We start from the raw sequence: 20,931 nt of genomic DNA, 5'->3' as shown, positions 1-20,931 counted from the left end.
GCCAAACAGATGGATAATATCGGCCAGCTCTGCTCTGCGATTTTAAAACCTGCATCTGGATATCGTCCCCCCCCATCCCCCTCCGCCCCGCGCCGCGCCCCCCGCCCCGTGTCATCCCTTCGTACAACAGCACAGCCACCTTCTCTGCTCACCGACCACCCTTGGCTGTTATTTGGGTTCCGTCCCGCGCCGTTTCCATGTGCGCCGTACCTCGTCGTCCCCCCCCGTTACACGCACCGCCGCCGCGTTTAATTAAGCCCTCTGTCAGGCGCGGGCCGGCGCGGCCGCAGCTCTCCCGCGCTTCAAAGCTGCCACAAATTACATTTACTTTGTAACGATTGCATCACGAGCCCGTTTTGTATCAACATATCTCGAGCGTCGTATCCGCGGCTCCCGCCCAACGTCTCGCTTTCTTCCTTCCGAACTTTCTTCTTTTAAAACATGGAAAAAATATTTTTAAAAGCCCACAGTATTCCCGACGCACACACCAGCACCAGCCTGACCTGGAGGTAATTCTCTTCGTAGCCCGTTCAGCGACGCACGAGGCGGCTGCTCGGTAAACTCGTTTGAGAATCGCGCGCCCGGCGTCTTTTTTTCCCTACCGTCTCCCAAACAAATGAAGGTTCCGGTGCTTAGAAAGGTTAAAGTGGCATGAGCGATATTAAAACGAGGTGGCCGAGAGGCGCCCCCGCGGCGTTATTCAAATGGAGGAGTTATTTTTAATTTCAGTTCAATAAAGCAAGACGCGGCGGCATCCCTGCACCGATACTTAATTAAATACTTCACACATTATATTAGTCTGGTGACGGCAGCCGCCGGTTTAGAATAGGTAATGGCCATAAAGAGAAACATTTGTCTGACAGATAAAGTGAGGTATAAATCACTTCTCCCTCCACCAGCCCCCCCCCCCCCCCCCCCCCCCCCCCCAGGAAGAACGATTTAGAAATAATAAAAAAAAAAAAACACTCCTGTTTGCTGGTGTGGGAGAAATTCTGTGAGTTTTAGAGGCCCGCCTCGACCCCTTTCTACTCGACGGGGAACTCAGGGTGCTGCTACCGCACTCAACTACATGATCAATCACTGACTGATCTCGCGTCCGTCTCTTTTTGATACACTAACTATCATCTGTGAGCTCGGACAGACACGGAGAGACATAAACGAGAACCGGACCACTAAAGTCGCAATCTAGAATATAAAACAGGGTGAACGTGTTCCTTTAATCAGAGAATAATCACGATAGTTAATTGGTCAGTTTTTTTTCCCGTCTCATGATTATTTCCTCGACAGCATACTGCGATGGAATGTAGTGACACGTGCGGTGAGTGTGTGAGTGTGTGTGTGTGTGTGTGTGTGTGTGTGTGTGTGTGTGTGTGTGTGTGAATGTGAATGTGAGTGTGAGTGTGTGTGTGTGTGTGTGTGTGTGAGTGTGTTTGTGTGTGTGTGTGTGTGTGTGTGTGAATGTGTGTGTGAGTGTGAGTGTGTGTGTGTGTGAGTGTGAGTTTGTGTGTGTGAGTGTGTGTGAGTGTGTGTGTGTGTGTGTGTGTGTGTGTGTGTGTGTTAATTGCCACATCGTAAACTCACACGTCTGCCCAAGCTCACTCTGCCCTTTGTCTTCTTTCCCTTCGTTTTGGACTCGGTATGACCAAGGAGACAGCAAATAGTGGGGGGACATTTCCTAACCAAATTCATTTAGAAAAGAATAGTGGGAGAATAGTGCTGTGCAGCATATGTGGTGTGTGTGCATGCATAAGTGTGCGTGCATAAGTACCTTCAAGGCTATGTACCCCCCCCCCCCCCACTTCTCTGATGCATCTCCCTCCTGCTCCGCCTAAGTTCCCGCAGTAGATCAGACCTGTCACAGCACCACCCGCAGCTGCCAGGATCCCAGTCCGAGTCTTTCGCTCCTGTTCTTAAAGAGCGCCCCAACACACCCGAGCCAACACATCTAAGCCTGTGACACACAGACTGGGGACCTCTGGTTTAGCTCCTCACACACCCTTGAGTATGGATATGGAAAGTGGTGGTGCACCCCCATAGTTGCTGGATCCTCTGAATGTAATAGATCAGAGGTGTCCAATTTCTGCTGCTGGATTTTGTAATTAGTGGTACCTAACTGAACAGGTAATGAAGCTGATTGGCTTTTTATCATCACACCTGACTCCTGGTTAAAGGGAGGGTGGAAAACCTGTAATACACAGAACTCGAAGGCTGTGGTCTGAATGCCTCTGTTCTATGATGTAAAATAAACTACCGATCATGAACGAATCCAGGACTGGATTTTGAATTCCATGTCTGAAGCTGAAAATCTATGTAATACACCATGTAATTGCAAAGTCCACCTGTTCAGTATTAGCTGGTGCACATGTTTCCGTAGACTTACTGTACTACATCTTACTCTTGCATTTCACGTGAACATTTCCAAATTATCGTGTGGCGAAATCGAGTGAGAGTCCATTAGCATGATCGTGTACTGCTGAATGCTAATCAGCCCCTTTTCATTCCCATTCATTCTTAGCTGCATTCCCGTAATGTGGAACAGCCATAGCCCATAACATTTATAAGCTAAAAGCTGTGGTTTTCCGTGTTCCTTTCCTGTCTATTTCTGTGCCGGCTTCAGTCATCGAGCCTCTTTCCTAGTCTTTCGGCACACCCACCGGTTCTCTAAGTGCCACCACATGTATATAAAGCTCTCTCTCTCTCTCTCTCTCTCTCTCTCTCTCTCTCTCTCTCTCTCTCTCTCTCTCTCTCTCTCCCCCTCTCTCTCTCTCCCTCTCTTTCTTTATTGTTTTCTCCCTCTGTTCTCTCTTTACCAGTATGGCACCCTTCTCCGTCGGAGGGGAAAAAGCCAGCGTGGCCCCGGGTTGAAAAATGAGGCCATTTGGACTTGTTTGTAAGTCCTGTCAAGAAGCACCACCTCTGGCCTGCTCCGGTTAACAAATTGGATGTTTAATCTGGTGACATTCCTATCTGGGCCAAGGGCTAATGTATGTGTCTAAGAATAGCAGGCTGGCCGCTCTGATAGATGGGCGGCTATTATAGGCGGTATTTAAATCTGAGGGAGGTATTTCTCCCCCCATAGTGGTTGGAGAGTGACAGCTTGATTTCAGTGCCAGGGCTGTGTGTGTGTGTGGGGCGGGGGGGTGCTAGGATGAAACTGTCAGTTGGAGCACGTCAGGGAAGGTTTTCTTTGTTTTCTCTCCTCTCTCGTGTTGATGGACTAGGCAGGTTTCTAGGGCTCAGGGCTGGGATGGCGGCAGGTGTCGTACAGGGGAGGGATGGTGTGTAGGAGCGCGATAGAGAGCTTCCTCGTCAGCTTCAGACGCCAGACGCTCCGCCGTCTGGTCTAGCAGGTCCGACGCACGGGTGCGAGCCTGCCGGCCTGAAACCCCCGTGTTCGGGTGACGGTCTCGCAAGCTGGCGGCGAGCGTGCGGTTCCTGCAGATGCCCAGGACGCGCTCTGGATGTACATGTCTGGCATGTGATTGGTGCCCTCCCTGTCCCCACCCCTCCAGACTTTCCTGGCTGACTTCATGGCTTCACCTCTGTGCAATGCAGCAGCGCAGCAGCGCTAACACACCTCCATCACACAGAACCTACTGTCTTTCTTTTTCACTCTCTCTTTGCACACTGAATAGCGTTTGATTTCGTCTATATCTCACCAAACATGATTATTCTCAATTAGGGCAAACATCCAGCCCTCGGCCCATTCTGAGGTACGTTGCAGTTGGAGCTGGGTAGAGGCGAAGGCCGTTGTGCCCCTCTGTGGGGCTGATAATAGCTTTTGTACAGAAGGACTGGGTAATATGTGGCAAAATCTGCTCACAGGGGTACGGAGCTGATACCCGTATACTTCCTGCCAACGTTTCACGTCTCCAAATGTTCTAAATGGCTCGTCACTGACCTCACTTCCTCTGGGCTTCATTCCTGTTACTTTGCTAAGACAGGGCCTTCTTCACTCATCCCACCATTCAACGTTATCCCCACTGCAGCAGCTGCTCTTTGCCAGTTTGGCCAGTTTGACCGGTTAGCTGGTGGGTTTCTAAGGCATCCTGTTAAACTGGACCATTTGCGCGTCCCGCTCGCCTGCTCTGAGGACCGGTCGGGTCTCTGGCGATGAGGTCACCGTTTCCCCGGTGTACGTTTCACTCCCTCGCTGGTGCGTTATGTCATCCAGTGGTTTCAACAGGAGAGACAAATATGTACTTCTCCATGGAAACAGAGCACAAAATACAGTCATGGGACCAAGAGGAAGTAGACTGCTGTGAAGGTGTGTGTATGTGTGCGTGTAGGAGTGTAGATGCATTTAAATATGCATTTAAGAATGAGTGTGTAAGTCAGTTCACATGGATTATGTGAAATTCTGCACTTAAGTGTTTGTGTGTGTATGTGTGCGTGTATGTGTGTGCGTGTATGTGTGTGTGTGTATGTGTGTGCGCCTCCCTCATAAGCACCATAACCCACACAGACACACTTGCAGACATACACACACATATTCACACACACGCACACTCTCTCTCTCCCTCTCTCTCTCTCTTTCTCTCTCCCTCTCTCTCTCTCTCTTTCTCCCTCCCTCTTTCTCCCTCTCTCTCCCTCTCTCTCTGAGTTATGAAATAGTGATGGGATGCACTCGTCTTTCCAGTCTCTGCTCCAGGAATTCTGCCTCTGTCTCTGTCTTTGCTGAGAATTGATCCTGTCTGAAACAGCTGTGAGACAGAGAACACTTAGCTCAGACACACATCTCTGTCTCTCTCTCTCTCTCTGCTGCCTGTAAGCGCTGCTTCTCCTGCAAATATTTCTCGTTAGCTGCATCTGATTATCACATCTGACTAATTCACTAATTTAATTCATTATTGCTTATTAATATCAAGGCAACTGTCTCCGATCATGGATGAAGGTGATTTTAAAAATATTATCCGAGTTGGATTTTACAGTCGATCTGAAACTGATTGGATTTCATACCTTCACAGCTTGGTAATTTTTTATGCATCTTTAAAAAGCATAACAAAGCGTGCAGACCTTTCGTCCACGTCTCACACCCTTCTGGGATGCCACGCTGCCAAAACTCCTACGGAGGTTCCCTGTCCATCCAGAGTCTTCAGATTTCACAGGGGATGTGTGGGAAACCGCCTCTCGCTGGGGGTGCCCGACGTGCGCTGTATTCTGGAGCGCGGAAGATGCTGGATGTTCATCCCTAAGGCAAGGGAATGGACGGCTCAAATATGTTTGAACTAAAACAGTTAAAATATGGAGCGGAAAATGAGACCGAGAGAGAGAGGAAAAGGGAGGGAGTGGGGGAAAGGAATGGAGGGAGAAAGGGAAAGAGGGAGAGAAAAAGACAAAGATCCGAGACTGTTTTAGTGCCTTATTAAATATTTAGTTTGATTGTACATGGTCCTGTAATTGCCATCTTGGCTTGTGAATTATTAATGGCATGTAGCAGAGCCAAGGAGAGCCCTAGTGTGTTGGCATAGTCTAGGTGGCTACACACACACACACACACATACACACACACATAAAATCAGCTTTATTGTTGGTGGTAAATCTGGGTAAATGCTTAGGGATCAGGTAATCTATGTGCCAGTGTACTCTTTGATTATTTCTGGCATTACATTTAAAGAAACAAATAATCACAAATTCTGGTGAGTAAATCGGCACGCTGTCTGCAATGGTGATTCGCCCCCACGTCAAAACAGTGAGCTGACCATATGAAACAATACAAAGGTTTGTGAGTGTGTGCGCGCGTGTGCATGTTTTGCTTTTAGTGCGAAAACAGTTGTGCCATCCCATTACGTTCAGTCAGCTGTAGCCTGACGTTTTTCCGTGCCTCACAGCGGCATGCTCTAAAGACAGCAGCAGTCAGCGTTGCAGCGCCGTCCAGGTCGAACAGGCGACGGTCTGTGAGGGCAGCAGCGCCGGTAGATATGCAGGCATAAGGAACAAGCAGAAAGGAGTGCGCTAATGCCAGCAGGCGTTTGAACTGTTGCCGCACGCAGCATCAAACACACGCTGCGCAGGCTGGCTGAGAATAGGAACTGAGGCGGCTTTTAGAAATACCGGTGCTAAAATATCGATTGCACTTCTTCTTCTTCTTCTTCTTCTTCTTCTTCTTCTTCTTCTTCTTCTTCTTCTTCTTCTTCTTCTTGCCTAACCTAATAAGTGAGAGACTCAAGGGAGTGTGTGTGTGTGTGTGTGTGTGTGTGTGTGTGTGTGTGTGTGTGTGTGTGTGTGTATGTGTGCCCGTGTGAGATAGAGACAGAGCGAAAGAAACTGACAAGGAGAGGGAGTTTCTCAGAGAGAGAGAGAGAGAGAGAGAGAGAGAGAGAGAGAGAGCGAAAGAGCAGAAAAGGGTGCTTCTCTACGTCATGTTAACAATGCGTAACGTGAGTGCACGAACGTGCATATGTGTGTGTGTGTGTGTGTGTGTGTGTGTGCAAACGTGCCTGCTGTATGACTTGACCACAGTAGAACCCCCCTCTCTCTCCGTGTGGAAGAAAGTGTACACTTTCAGAAAGGAAAGCTTTCCATTCTCCCAATTCCCCCAAGCGTCCCTGCCATCTTCAAAATGACACCGTGTTGGTTTAAACACACCAAATCTCAAACCTGGCAGAAGACAACAGAGGGTGTGATGGAGTCAGAGTGGAGTCAGAGTGGAGTCAAAGTGGACTCACAGTGTCCATTGTGTGACCGTTTTATGTCCACAGCGAACTGGAAGAAGCTCGTCTAACTGCAATGGTTTAAACGCCCTGACTGTGTTGAGATGTTTCATTTGTAATTTGTGTGACATGTTCTTGACTGGAGCAGCTCACCCGGCTGCAAGAATTAGTAGCTTCATGGGTGTCCGCAGCTCCACAGAGGCCCGCCAAAATAAAAGCACTCGGGTCATTTGGAGATTTTAGAGAATTGTTTTCCCCTCCGTGGCTTTTTTGCCATTGTTCATGCTACATGCTACGAACCCTTAACACCGCTGAATTTTGGGTACGTTTAAACGTCTTCCTCTGTGGGTCCCTGTGTTATGGGTGGGCCTAACAGCTAAGGGGAGGGCCTAATGCTAATCACGTGAGGTGGCAGGCAAAGCCCTGCCCATTCAGGAAACGCGACCGCGCTGACTCCAGACCCTGTCCAGAGAAACGAGAGAGAGAGAGAGAGAGAGAGGTGTGGGGAGGGAGGGAGGAGGATCAGGGTGGTGGGGTGTTTAGAGCAGCAGTAATTCCTGCCACAGTGTCGGAGTGACAGGGCCACACACCCCTCTTGTAATTGATGGCAGGCCCGTGTAATGAGGTGACGGCTTACAACAGAGACTCCTCACGCCTCATTATCTTTACCTACTTTATAAGAGCAGGAGAGCAGGAGAGAGGGTGGGAGATAGGCAGTGAAACTAATAACTGAATCTTGGCTCTAGATGGACATTAATAATTTATGTTGTTTTAATAAGTTTTCGATTGGGAGGGAGACTTTCAACACGAAGGTTTTTCTTTCTCTGCATATTTCTCTCTCTCTTTCCCCCCGTCTTGACATCTTTTCTGCTCCATCCAGCCTCGGTGTCTCTGTCCAGGGCCTGACTAGCACTGTCCTTCTGACTCGAGCCAGTTAGCAGCTGTATTGGCTTGATGTACGGTAGCCTGTGAGGTCTGCAGCAAGCTGAGGCTCATAAAACTCTTTTGCACGTGCCAGATGAAGAAAGGTGTGAAAAATCCAAACGGAATGCGAAAGAAATGTTATAGCTCCATCCTTCCCTAAATATGATGATGATGATTCTTATTCAGATTTACGAGATCTTTATCATATTCAGATTTACTCACTTCAAATTAATAGAAGGAGCTTAGACTCATGCTTAGACTCCCAGCTTAGGCTTGTGCAGCCTAGACTCTCTCAGTCTAGACTCTCATAACCTAGACTCACAGCCTAGACTCTCTTAGTCTAGACTCTCTCAGTCTAGACTCTCATAACCTAGACTCACAGCCTAGACTCTCTTAGTCTAGACTCTCTCAGTCTAGACTCTCACAGCCCAGACTCTCAGTCTAGACTCTCACAGCCTTGACTTTCACTCAGCGCTCTTCTCGTTTGCATGTCGTTCTTCGTGTTTGTCATTCCCGTTTTTTCTGTAAGGCTCCGGCACCCCTGTCAGAAGCCAGCCAGGGCCCACACCCGGCCCCTGCCCGCCCATGTTCCTCTCTGAGGTCTGCTCCGATCCCAGGCCGGCGTTCTAGAAGGAGCTGGCTGGGGCGCTTGGATAGGTTCTCCCCACTCCTTTTCTTGAAAGTCTCTCCGCTCTTGTTTTCCACAACGAGATCAGGAATCTCGAATTCCTTGTCAACTCCTGCCCAGTGGCAGCTGGAGGAGTCAGGGCCCGTGCGGGACCAGCGTGAGGTCGTCTGGAATCACGTGGGACCAGCATGTCACGTGTTCCCTCTGTGCCCTTCCCCCTTCTCTCTCTCTCTCTCTCTCTCTCTCTCTCTCTCTACTTCTGACACCCCCACCCCCATCCTCTTCTCCACCCACCATCCATCTCGCCCTTCTCTTACTTCATCCTGTGACCCGCTGGTTGCCGAGGCGACTGGGCCGGGCCGGGCCGGGCCTTTGCCGGGATTGGCGCTGCAGCCCAGGCACACGTTCTCCCCTTTCAGCCGCTGTCTGAGAGGGGCCGAGCTCCGGCTGGATCCGCGACGGAGCCGCCAGCTCTCTGCTATCACGCAACAGCTTCACTTACCAGCGCCTTCTCTCCTGCTGCGTTTTAATTCAATCCCTATTGATCCATATCTCTCCTCCCAAGGACTCCAATATCATATGAATGGAGCTCAGGGATGGGGCCCCCATATTATTGTATTCCATGCCCATAAAGGGCATTAGCAGCCTTTAGAGCACTCTGGATCAAGTGTCAGTCGATACTAGCTAAACAGAGCTTTCTCTCTCTCTCCCTCTGTGTCCCTCTCTCTCTCTCCTACTCTCTCTTTCTTTCTCTCTCTCTCTGTCTTGCTCTCTGTTCCTCTCTCAGCATCTCTTCACTGTGATTATGAAATGCCCATATTTCTTGAGCAACAGGGCACACTTTGATTCACCCTTCATCTCTCTCTCTCTCTCTCTCTCTCTGTCTCTCTCTCTCTCTCTGTCTCTCTCTCTCTCTCTCTCTGTCTCTCTCTCTCTCTCTCTCTCTCTCTCTCTCTCTCTCTCTCTCTCTCTCTCTGTCTTACACACATACACACACACACACACACACACACACACACACACACACACAAATTCTCTACGTGATTACTCCATCAGTGCTGGCGGGGGGTGGTGGGGTGGATACGGCGATTATGTCATGCGACAAAGTGAGGTTTTTAAGAATTGCCCAAGTTCCCACCGTATGTTTTTAAAGATATTGTTACCGTCTTATTAGGTGGGAAATCGATGCGGTGTGCAGATGGCACACGTTTATATCTGACCGGGTTTCGCAGCCTCTGCACCCATCTCTCTCTCTGGACACCCAAAGCATTCCATGGAAGAGAGGAGTTCCGTCGTGGAGGTTATCCTCTGGTTAATGTGACATGGCTGTCAGCGACCTTGGTGGTTGTTAACTGCCCGGATTATTATTGTGATAATGTGACAATTAAAACGAAAGCACTCTATCAAAATGTTGGGCCTGGCGGTGGTAGAGCGAGGTAAGGGGTGGGCGAGGGGGCAGGGGCTTATGGGGCCCGAGATGGATGCTCGGAGATTAGCAGGCTGAAGCTAATGCATTAAGACGGCGATCTATTGCACACGGTAGCCGGCCCACCTCCAGCCAGGGGAGCGCTATCTCGACCCGTCCTCGTCGATACCCATCCCCCGATCGATGGCTGCCAGGCCCGCGGCGATAATAAGAGCACGTCCAACGGGCGGAGCGAGAATTCAGCATAAAGAATGAGGGAGATCAAAGCTCGCGTCTAATTAGACAGCACATATCGGAGCCGGGTGCGTCGGCCGAGCCCGGGCCGTCCGTGGCGGACCGCGAGGGTCTACTGCGCGGCGCTCGGTGGACCAGAAGGGCGGGGGCGGGGCTCGGGGGGGGGGGGGGTCTTCCCTGTTAACATCCCAGAAAACAAAGTTTCGCTTTAGATGTCTGACCCTGAGGCGCCTTACGGCAACTGTCCCTGAAAATTATATGCACTTGTAAACACGTTTGCTTCTATAAGTGTGATTGTGTTGTTTTTTTTTCTTCTGTTTTTCTGGTACTGCCCGAAGACTCGTTTATCTTTGCCGGCCGTTCCTGCGGCCTTGGAGCACCTCCAAACGTTTTGTTGCTCTCTTCATTTCGCAGATTCTTCTTGAAGTTCTTCCTCAAGTGCAACCAGAACTGTCTGAAGAACGCGGGGAACCCCAGGGACATGAGGCGCTTTCAGGTGAGAGCGCTCCACGTCGCCACCTACTGCACTGAACAGGGAAGCTGTTCTGTTCCCTAACAGCTTCTCAAACGTGTGCCTGCCACCCAGGTGGTGATCTCCACCACGGTGAATGTGGACGGTCACGTCCTAGCCGTGTCGGACAACATGTTCGTCCACAACAACTCCAAACATGGCAGACGGGCACGCCGCCTGGATCCCTCCGAAGGTAAGACACTGCATTTGCTACCCAGCTCTGTTCGGCCTTGCCTAGCCGCTCGGGCAGACTCGATCCAGGGAAAAGCTGCTGAGAGGCCCCCGATCAGAGCTGGGGGGCTGCTGTCCCTGCTGGAGGAGGCCGCTGCTTATCGTGGGGGTGTTGTCTCGTTCGGCACATCCCCTGGCTCTGACGGGCCCGATTCAAACCTGTCCGCAAATTTTCACACCTTGGACGAGCTCAGGCAGCAGCAGGAATGGCGCAGAGTACGCAGAGTCCATCCTGTTATAAGGCTCCGTTTCCCACCTGGCGGGGCGGGGGGGGTGGGGGGTGGTGTTATGGGAGTACCATTGTTCCGCGGTGGAAAATGTGATGTCTCCCTGCACTGTACTGAATATAAAAATGAGGAATGCAGTTGTAGTCCCAAAAGTCCAAAGTTTCCAAAAGCTCCCTGCATCAGTGGGAACACTTCCTGTATGCATCCTGCACTGATTACGTCACTAGCTGTCTCTGTGACAAACAGAACTTAAACAATGGAAACGATAAGCAAAACAAAACAAAAAAAGACCCTTAAAGGATTTCGTGAGCTGAGCTGTGCGCACTGTAATACTGTTAGAATCTGAATCGAGCTTTTAATCAATGTAAACATCAGTGCAACCAGCACTAATCTGTTATTATTCTCTGCAGTGTTTGAATATGGATGGGGAAAAGGGACAAATGGTCTTAAAAAGAAGGCGTTGCTTTATCTGTGAGGGCTACATGCAACTCAGGCTGAAGCAGGACGGAACTGTCCTTCCGTATTTAGTTCCGGCCTGATGTTTGAAATCAACTAGAAAGTGATGTGTGAGCAGCGTGGCACGTGTGTGTGTGTGTTCTGATTTTGCATGTGTCGTGTGCGGTGTGTGTTTTTCTTCGAAGCAGCCACTCCCTGCATTAAGGCCATAAGTCCAAGTGAAGGCTGGACAACAGGAGGCGCCACTGTCATCATCATTGGAGACAACTTCTTCGATGGGCTACAGGTTGTCTTTGGCACCATGCTCGTCTGGAGCGAGGTGAGCTCGTATCACGGACACACACCCGCACACACAGCCGTACGCACAAAGAGTCGCTGTTCTTTGGTCACATAATCAGATTAGGCAGGTTTATGTCCATTGAGGTAAACATGTAAAACATTTAAAGTTATATATTCAGTTTTAGCTACTGTCTTTAAAGGCAGTCATATAAAAGATTTCAGTAATATAGCTTAAAGTGCTCTACCTGTACAAAGTCAACACAGAGTAAATTTACAGAGTAAATTCAACAAAGCCCTTTTCCACAGTCGCCATTCATCCAGCACTGTAAGAGTTAACCCAAACCCCCCTGGGTGTACTGTGTGGATCTCTGAGCGAGGGGTCAGAGTGGAGCCTCAGCGAGTGTGGCAGCGTGAGTGATCGATGCGTGTGTATCGAGTGTGTCGCGAACGTGTCCTCTGATGTTTTTTAGCTCATCACACCCCACGCCATCCGCGTACAGACACCCCCGCGACACATCCCCGGGGTCGTGGAGGTCACCCTTTCCTACAAGTCCAAACAGTTCTGCAAGGGAGCCCCGGGACGCTTCGTCTACACAGGTACGTGGGCGGCCGCCCCCCCCCTTCCGAAACCTTCCAGAGCAGGGGTGTGTGACCTGCCAGGGCTTCTCCCTGTGTCCTTCTTCTTATACGCTACTTTTATTATGGCGGATTGTATCGGACCCTCTCGCCACGAGTTGGTTCAGTTTTATTCCCCCGTCACAGCCCAGTGCCTCCGGTCCCGGGTATCAGCAACTCGAATCAATGCTTTTCAACAGGCCAACTATTCCATCGGAATAACAGGCTATTCCGCCGGAATAATCGGCCCGGCATTCAAAAGTAGCAGAAAGGTCAGATGGAGGGCCGTTTAGCGCGATAAGGAAATGTCACAGCGCATCGGGCGTTGGGGGTGGGTGGGGCGGGGCCCCGTGTTAGGGCTCTCTGTTAAACATGAGGTTTATCTCCCCGCGCGTTTCACCCTAACGCCTTTGTCCGCTGCACGTCTCATTCACGGGCGCGGTGCAGGCGGGCAGACGCCGGCACAATGGGGCCGCCCAGGCCCCCACCGCACTCCCATCCTCTCCTCCGCCTCGCTAATGTCCCCCCAGCCAGGACGCCGGGCTGATTTGACTGACAGCGATGTGGCGCATCGGGTGCTGTGAATAGATCTTATTTCCAAACGGCAGTGAAAGCAACGCACAAGGCCCCACTGGTAAAAAAAGAGAGGAAAGAGGAAAAAACAGACCTGTGGAACGCTTTAATCTAAATGTGACGTCTGAACTGAACGTGTGACAGTGACAAAAGTGATGATTTATCAGGTCGAGCATAGTGCACAACTCTGTGTGTCCGTGTGTGTGTGTGTGCTTCATCTTATAAACCTCTATTTGGGATAAGTCATTCTTGGCCAATCAAAATAGCCCATATTTTCTCAAACGTATAATAAAAAGTGAAATAAAAAATAAACAAAAATTCTGACACATATATTAGAACAAAACCCTGCTGTGGATGAGGAGTGCATGATGACAGTAGATGTGAAATATATAGCAGGTTTTTAAACGCTAAACAGCGAGTCTATCCAACATCATTACTGTCTGGCTATGACTCGGCTGCCTCGTCTTCCTGACGTTATATTGGAAGGCCTACTTTTAGCACACGAGAGAGTCCGAGAGAGAAGGGAAGACAGAGAGATCTGAGTGATTCTTTATTCGTCTCCTTTATAGAGCGTTCCTTCACGATAATGGGCCATAGAAATGCATCAGAGAAGGTCCATGGACTCATTCTGCAGATTAGCCCTCCATTACTGTAACAGAGGGTGAGTGGAGAGATCAGACAGTGACTCTGTTTTAGAGTGTGACTGGACAGATCAGACAGTGACTCTGTATTAGAGAGTGAGTGGAGAGATCAGACATTGACTCTGTATTAGAGAGTGAGTGGACAGATCAGACAGTGACTCTGTATTAGAGAGTGAGTGGAGAGATCAGACATTGACTCTGTTTTAGAGTGTGACTGGACAGATCAGACAGTGACTCTGTATTAGAGAGTGAGTGGAGAGATCAGACATTGACTCTGTATTAGAGAGTGAGTGGACAGATCAGACAGTGACTCTGTATTAGAGAGTGAGTGGAGAGATCAGACATTGACTCTGTTTTAGAGTGTGACTGGACAGATCAGACAGTGACTCTGTATTAGAGAGTGAGTGGAGAGATCAGACATTGACTCCATAGTACAGAAAGAGTAGAGGCATCAGATGTTTGAGTCACTGAAGAGACAAAGGGAGAAATCAGACAGGACAACTGAGAGTGAGCAGACAATGGAGCCATCAGACAGAAGGCAGCTTAAGGGGCCTTTTTCAGCTCTGATGTGGGTGAGGTGTTGAGATATTAACGTGCTCAAGTGCCAACCGCAGCAGCCTCATATAACCCGTACCTCCCCACGCCCCTGCCGCACTGCCCCAGAGGCCCCGTGCGCTCAAACCGCTCTGCTGCGTTCAGAGCCATCAGACTGCTGGACTGTTTAAAGCCTGAGACAGGAGTCAACATGCTGGGATGCCTATGGGTGTTACACAGACAGAGGTTTGTAAACAACCATAACGTCAGTAGCTCCAGGCACCAAAAACATCCAATAAATAAACAAAAACCTCATAGTGTCATACAGCCAGTCGCGGTGGACTTTGTTCATAGACTTTTGCATGTCTGGGATTCTTAAACTAGGAGCTGCACATCTTGCATGGCCCAATGACACATTTACTTAAATATGATTTAATTACTGAAGTGTTTAAATATTATTTGAATATTATTTAAATATTCAAATCTGGCCAGAAATATTGGACAGCTCCTGCTCACTTGAAAATTCCTAATCTGAGGTCTGGCCTTGCCCGACTTACAAGTTCAACTGTCAAGCGGCACATTAAAAATTAATTGCCCACCCAGGGGGGTGAACTTATCATTTCTAATTCTAAGCTTGACAGATTCCAGATGAAACCAAGAATTCTGGCAAGTGAGTTTGTAATCCTCAGGGCTGGTTCTGAGGTGGCTAAAGCACTAACGTTCTAGCGGACCCCTACCGCACGTTTTCTTTTGCCCCGGATGCATATTTTTGCCCTACATATACCCCTCCCTCCCTCCCTCCCTCTCTCCCTCCCACTCCCATCTCTCTGTTTTTTCTGCACTAACCCATCTTTCTTTCCTCTGCCTCTCTCCCTCTCCCCTCACCCCTCATACACACACACACACACACACACCGGTCTCTGGGGGCGGAGCCTCCCCAGGTGCGCACTGTACGGAGCGAGAAGGAGGGCGAGTGGGACGAGCCCCGAGGTATTGACTTTCCTGGGAAAACACATCACTCGAAAAAAAATCGGTAGCCAAATGCTGCAATAACTCAGTGGCCATTGATCCTGGCTTTCCCCTACGGTTACATTGATCTATGCATTACATGCCCTAAGACTGGCAGCATGGATCTGAGTCTCCCTGAAACAGCAACACTAGAACGTCCTGCTGCTTTGGCTGCTTCTGGACCTCATGATAATAATAATAATAATAATAATAATTTAATAATAATAATAACAACCACAACAACAACAATAATAAGCTCTTCCTATGATTGGGCCATGTTTTTAAATTTTTATTTAAAATTCAGTGTCAGTATTTTTTTTAATTCAGTATTTTTATTCAGTGTCTTTTACTAAATAAAATTTAGTACTTTAGGAGTCTCAAATCTACAGCTTTACTTAGTAATAATAGCTTCAGTAAATCAGATCCTAAAACCTGTCTAAACACCTGAGATCTGATCCCATGTGCGGCAACTCTGGAAAAGCGTGCTGGACCATGGTGCATCCGTCCGAGCGCCGCCGTTCCTGAACACTGGGGACGGCACATGGGGTGTGGTTCGCATGGGAGAGGCACAGAACGTGCCCGGGCAAGCCTGGACCCCCCCCGGGGCCGGTGGGATTTAGGGGGGTGAAGACATTGGGTCGGGCCCTTCGTGTGGGGGGCCGTGCGGGGCTGGGCGAAATGATGGCGTGGAGTTTTGGAGCTTTACACGGATCAATGCGTCAGGTAGCAGGGACGCATATGCTTTTGTGGGTGAAGGGTGACGTCAGTAAGTGAAAACAGTGAGTTTACATTCACTGAAAAATACTGAATTGAGTCCACATTTGTTTTAAAAGCAGTTAGTAAGTTATTAAGCTGCAGCATTTGTTTGTGGTGCTGATAACATAAAGCAAGTAAAAATGGGTTGCGGCGAACATCCAACAGGACGACGTGGGTACCAGGCGTCACGCTCACGAGTCAACTGGTCCTCTTACCTCAGCGCTTCTAGGCTAATAAACCGTTTGAGTAAACTTAACGAATGCTGTTTTCCAGTCAGTGGATGAATGATTCTACCAGCAGCTGCTGCCAGAAAGTAACCAAACTCTTTATAGATTTAACAGTGACAGCAGGTCGTTCCGGTCTGGAGCACAACTCTAAAACACACACACACACACACACACACACACACACACACACGCACGCACACAAACAGAACAGCGTCAGCTCTCAGGTGGCACTGACCCTCAGAACTGCACTATGAAGTCTGTCTTTAACCCTTGTGATGATGAGTGATTGATTCAGAGTTCTTTTTACTCCAGACTGGTGTGTGTGTGTGTGTGTGTGTGTGTAGGGAATATTTCTTCTCAGCCAGAGGTACTGGTCCATATAAAACAGGCCTCTGAAGCCTCTCAGATGAATGGAGGTGTTTGGGGCATTTGGGTATTTGGGTGTTTGGGCTGTTTGGGGTGTTTTGGAAGAGGAATACCCCCAGAACAGGAATGTACATGGTCCTTTAACACTTCTTCTCTTCTCAACCTGACCAAAAAGAAAATAAAGAGACTCTGCATTGCTTGTCAGTGCACACGTGCGCACACACACGCACACACACACGCACGCACACACACACGCACACACACACACACACACACACACACACACACACACACACACACACACACACACACACACACAGACATGCTGCCGAAATGTTCCACTGCATGAGATCAGCAGGCCCGCAGGAGCGCAGAGAGCTGGTGATGTCGTCATGGCTCCACACGGCTTTGTGAGGGCTGGTGTTACAGTCAGAGAGAAGTGAGCTGAGGTGGCGTTCTGGCAGTGCTGTGCGAACCCTGTGAGCTGGGCATGAGGGTACAGTAAAGCACACAGCAGCAATCAGGCGTGGGAGGCCATGTGGTAAAGTCTATCAGAGCTGGACATGGAAAAACCATATACGGTTCCAGCACTTAACATCCTGGCTTTTTGTCAAGCGGTGATCAGTGTTTAGATTGTGTAAATTTGTTGTTTAACACACACACAAACACACACGCACACACAAACACACAGGCGCACATACACACATGCACGCATACACACGTGCATGTGGTATATGTAGCAAGAGCTGTGTTATGCACACGAGTCTTAAAAAGCTACAGCTCGAAACAGCCCTCTAGAACACACACAGAGCAACGTGGACATGACAGTAACACACCTATTGCCATCTGCTCCTCTTGCACACACACACACGCACACACACACACACACACACACACACACACACACACACACACACACACACACACACACACACACACCCTTTCATTCTAAAACGTTCCCTCCTTTGACACTCCCTGTCCCTCTGTATCTCACAGATGCCCAAGCACACTCTCAGTCTCACACATATTTTCTTACTCCCTCCCTCTTCTTTTTTCCTTTTGACCCCTCTCTCTCTCTCTCTCTCTCTCTCTCTCTCTCTCTCTCCGGCTCTCTCTCTCTTTCTCTCGTAGCCGTCCTGATTACTGTAGCATCCGTCTGCCTCCTTGGCTGGATGTGCTAATCACCCGTCCTCTAATTACCTGGCTGCTGCCTTGATTAAGCTGAGTGGCACCTACAGGAAGTGCACTGCCTGAGACCCCCCCACCCCCCCAACCTGAGGAGACCGGCGCTGTTTGCTGAAGCAGCAGCCTAAAGTTTTCCCCTGAAGCAGCTAATTACGCAACTTTACTCCCTGCCCTGCACCTCTTCATGAACTGAACCTGCTCCTGTCTGTTCTCGCCGCATGACATCATCTCCGACGCGTGAGCGCAGCCCCGGCGCCGCACGTGTGACACCTCCGCCCACAACAGAGACACGTGGCCTGTCACGAGGGGCTCCTCGACTCGACCGCAGCTCTCTGCACACAATCAATCCCCCACCCCCCAAAATCCAGCAACCCAGATGGATGGTTTATCCGCGTGCGTGACGGAGGTGAACAGAGGTCACACCACAGGCCACGCGTGGCCGTGACGGCAGTGTCGGGCTGTGATCAAGCGCCTGTGTGGTCGCGCGTGCTTTCGGGCCCTTTCTCATCTTCCCCGGTGGCTCCCCGCGTTAGCCGGGTCTCGGCTGTCAGTCACAGTTTAACGGTCATGAAATTTCTATGAGAATCGACCCAGGAAGGTGGGGTCGGGGCGAGGCGGGGTGGGGTAGTAGGGGGCCTCTGTAGTGATTGATCAAGTGAGGCCTCATGTTTCTGAATCTCACTCCCTTTCTTTGGAGTGAAGTGAGCAAGTGCGCACTCTCTACCAGGCCCCCCTCCATGTCTGTGTGCCACAAGGTTTTTCCTGAGAGGGGGGCGGTGGGTAGGAGGGGAGGGGGAGGATGAAATCAATGGCGTGCGACAAGGCATTTTAGACGCGTGTTGACAGGGCAGTTCAGCGACCTGCTCACGGCTCGGCCGTCCGGAACGGCGAGACAAATCACTTCCTGCCTCCCTCTGCTCAGGCCACTCCTGCTGCCATTGTCACCTGTCTGAAAATGCCCCCGGTACCTGCCCCCCCCAAGGGCTACTAACAAGCAACTTAAGCTAGCGGCGGAAAGCGGTAAATAAAGCCCCGTATGGAAATAGAAGATGGAACACTGGAATCCGAACGCTATTCCGCGGGAGCGTTGCCGGCACTGATGGAGTGGTCCGCAGGCAGGGGCCGAGCGGCGATCGGAATAATTCCAGCACGGAAGCGGCGTCTTGGCTGAGCGGGTGTCCTGGGCAGGTGGGGGGGTTGGCGTGACTGCGCCTCAGATCAGCCCATCAGATGGTGTGGGGTGGGCACAAAGTGGCCGGGATCGTCATCATTTTCCCCATATTGTAGAGGTGGAACGGCACCGCTGCCGATCAGATAAACGAAAGGGAAAAAATGTAAACAGGAACGCAAGCAGGATGGGAAATGGATGTAAACTCCCGGGAGATCGCCGGGTAAACAGATGTATGCGGGTCGGCTGTGCGCTTGTCATTGAGCGACAGCCCGGGTGCCAAGCATCATGGGAGTTTCGGGAGAGTGGGCAAACACTGTTTCCCACCATGCGGTTGTTTGTGTTTTTAATTTAGCACAGGATTGTGTGCTTGCGTGTGTTTTGTGTCTTCTCATTTGCTCTGGTCACTCATTCTCCTTTCGTCACACGAAAGCGACGTCCGTCTTGTATCACGGTGCTCACGAGCGTGCGTGTGGACCTCTCATCACGACGCTCTCCAATTCCCCCCCTGTTTGACCCCTGACCTTTGTGGCGTGCGTAATAAGCGAGGCAAGCAGGGCGGGGATTGATTTTTCAGGAGCTGTAGGGCACCTCTCATTTGCCAGCTAGATGGGGGCACGTCTGCAGCAACCCGATCGCGCGGGAGCGTGGGGGGGTGCATTCGCGAGCGCAGGCTAGCGCACTATTACGGATCAGACCTGACTCGCGCGCTCCTCGGGGGAGGGCGGGTGGGGGTCTGACCATCAGACACGCTGCGAGGGTTTGTGAGAGATTTATATTTGATCCCTCAGACATCACGCCACACACAGAGAGGAGATGATTTAATAGAAGATCAGGCATTCTGGCACGCAGCTCATGTAAGAAGCGTAAATGTGGAGAATTTACTGTGTTTTTTTTTTTCCTTTTGAGGATAACGTGTCTTACTGTAGGACGGTAAGACACGTGGCATGCGGGGGTTGCAGAGGGGAGCTTTAATCTCTGACTCTGACTTCATAGCCCATTGCTTCTCAGTCACTTAGAGCTACCATACGCTTTCAAAGAGAGAGAAAGAGAGTAAGAAAGAAAGCGTAAAGCACGCTAACAATGTGAGCAACACAAGAATAGTCAAATAAATAATAAACACCATAATAATAAATATCTTCTGCTTCATCTCTCCCTCATATCCTCCTCCCCCTCTCTCCCTTTCTCTCCTGCCTCCTCCTCTGAGCCCTTTGTCTTGCAGCCTCTTCCCAGTGAAGTGCATTATGGTTCCGCCTGTCCCAATCGCGGGGCAGGCCTGACCATGCTGCTCTGCGCAGCGGAGAGGAAGAAAAATCAATACGAATTAAGGTGGAGAAAGTGGCGTTGATGGCTGGAATTGCATCACATGTTTACACTAAATCAGGCAATCTATCTTCATACGGGCGCGGCGATGGGGCTGAGGTCAGGGTTCGCCCCGCACACGCGCCCGCTCCAATTACTCCCGCGCCTGCCTACCGGGCGCGGCTATCGATTGGCTGGGAGGACAGGGGGGCCCCTGAGGCGGCCAATGGGGCAGCGGGGTCAGAGTGCAGGGGGATTTTAATAAGAGAAGTAATGGGCTTAATTTCTTGAGGGTGTGAGAGTGGGAGAGGGATGCGACTAGTATGCACACGCGTATACGTGTGCGCAGACACACACACACACACACACACACACACACACACCCCACATCCTGTGTTACATACCTTCACTCGGAGTGGTTCGTTAACCACGAGCTTTATAAGACCGCCCCCTCAGCTTCCCAGGGTGGAACTGTTGTCATTACTGTTACATGGTAACGTTTTAAATCAGACCTGTAACTAATTACTCCAGCAGCTGTTAGCACTGTAGTGTCAGATTCAGATATGAGTGGAGTATATCTGAGACGACTCTTATTAGGCAGAACACAGAGACACTGTTTCCTCTCTCACTCTCTGCCGGTATGCCATAGCTCCCACACCCCCTTTCCTGCCGTGGAAAACCGTCTCAAACAAATTTGATTTAGCGGCTCGCCGGGGCCCATTCCTGCCGAAAGAAAACAAATATTGTTATAATGGTAATAACATCTATTTGCCTCGCGCGACAAACGGCACGGGCCCCTCTGAAAGGAGGCCCCTGCTCTGTCGCCGCAACCTTATTCTTATTCATGAAAGCTCCGGTTATGCATATTAGCGCAAACTAGCTATTCTACTTGCCCGCATTTGGAGTGTCAATCATCCTTACCCAATACAAGAGGCACCGGTGACAAAAGCGGAGTGGGCAAGAAGCCTGACAAATTGTCCCCAAAGT

General features: G+C 50.1%; 1 protein-coding gene across 3 annotated transcripts in view; it reads left to right on the top strand.

The window, feature by feature from the left end:
* Positions 1 to 20,931, top strand: part of LOC113592241 (transcription factor COE3) — a 96,042-nt gene that overhangs the window by 48,078 nt on the left and 27,033 nt on the right. For 2 of the 3 annotated variants that reach the window (XM_035525773.2, XM_035525756.2), the window contains exons 7-10: positions 10,280 to 10,361; positions 10,452 to 10,569; positions 11,476 to 11,609; positions 12,040 to 12,166. In XM_035525773.2, coding sequence (XP_035381666.1) covers positions 10,280 to 10,361; positions 10,452 to 10,569; positions 11,476 to 11,609; positions 12,040 to 12,166 — 461 coding nt within the window. The remainder of the gene's footprint in view (positions 1 to 10,279; positions 10,362 to 10,451; positions 10,570 to 11,475; positions 11,610 to 12,039; positions 12,167 to 20,931) is intronic. The other variant, XM_035525766.2, reaches the window with a different exon arrangement.

Source organism: Electrophorus electricus, chromosome 3 (genome assembly GCF_041902795.1).
Source record: "Electrophorus electricus isolate QZ-2024a chromosome 3, ASM4190279v1, whole genome shotgun sequence".
Taxonomy (NCBI): domain Eukaryota; kingdom Metazoa; phylum Chordata; class Actinopteri; order Gymnotiformes; family Gymnotidae; genus Electrophorus; species Electrophorus electricus.
This window is presented reverse-complemented; position numbering and strand designations above follow the sequence as displayed.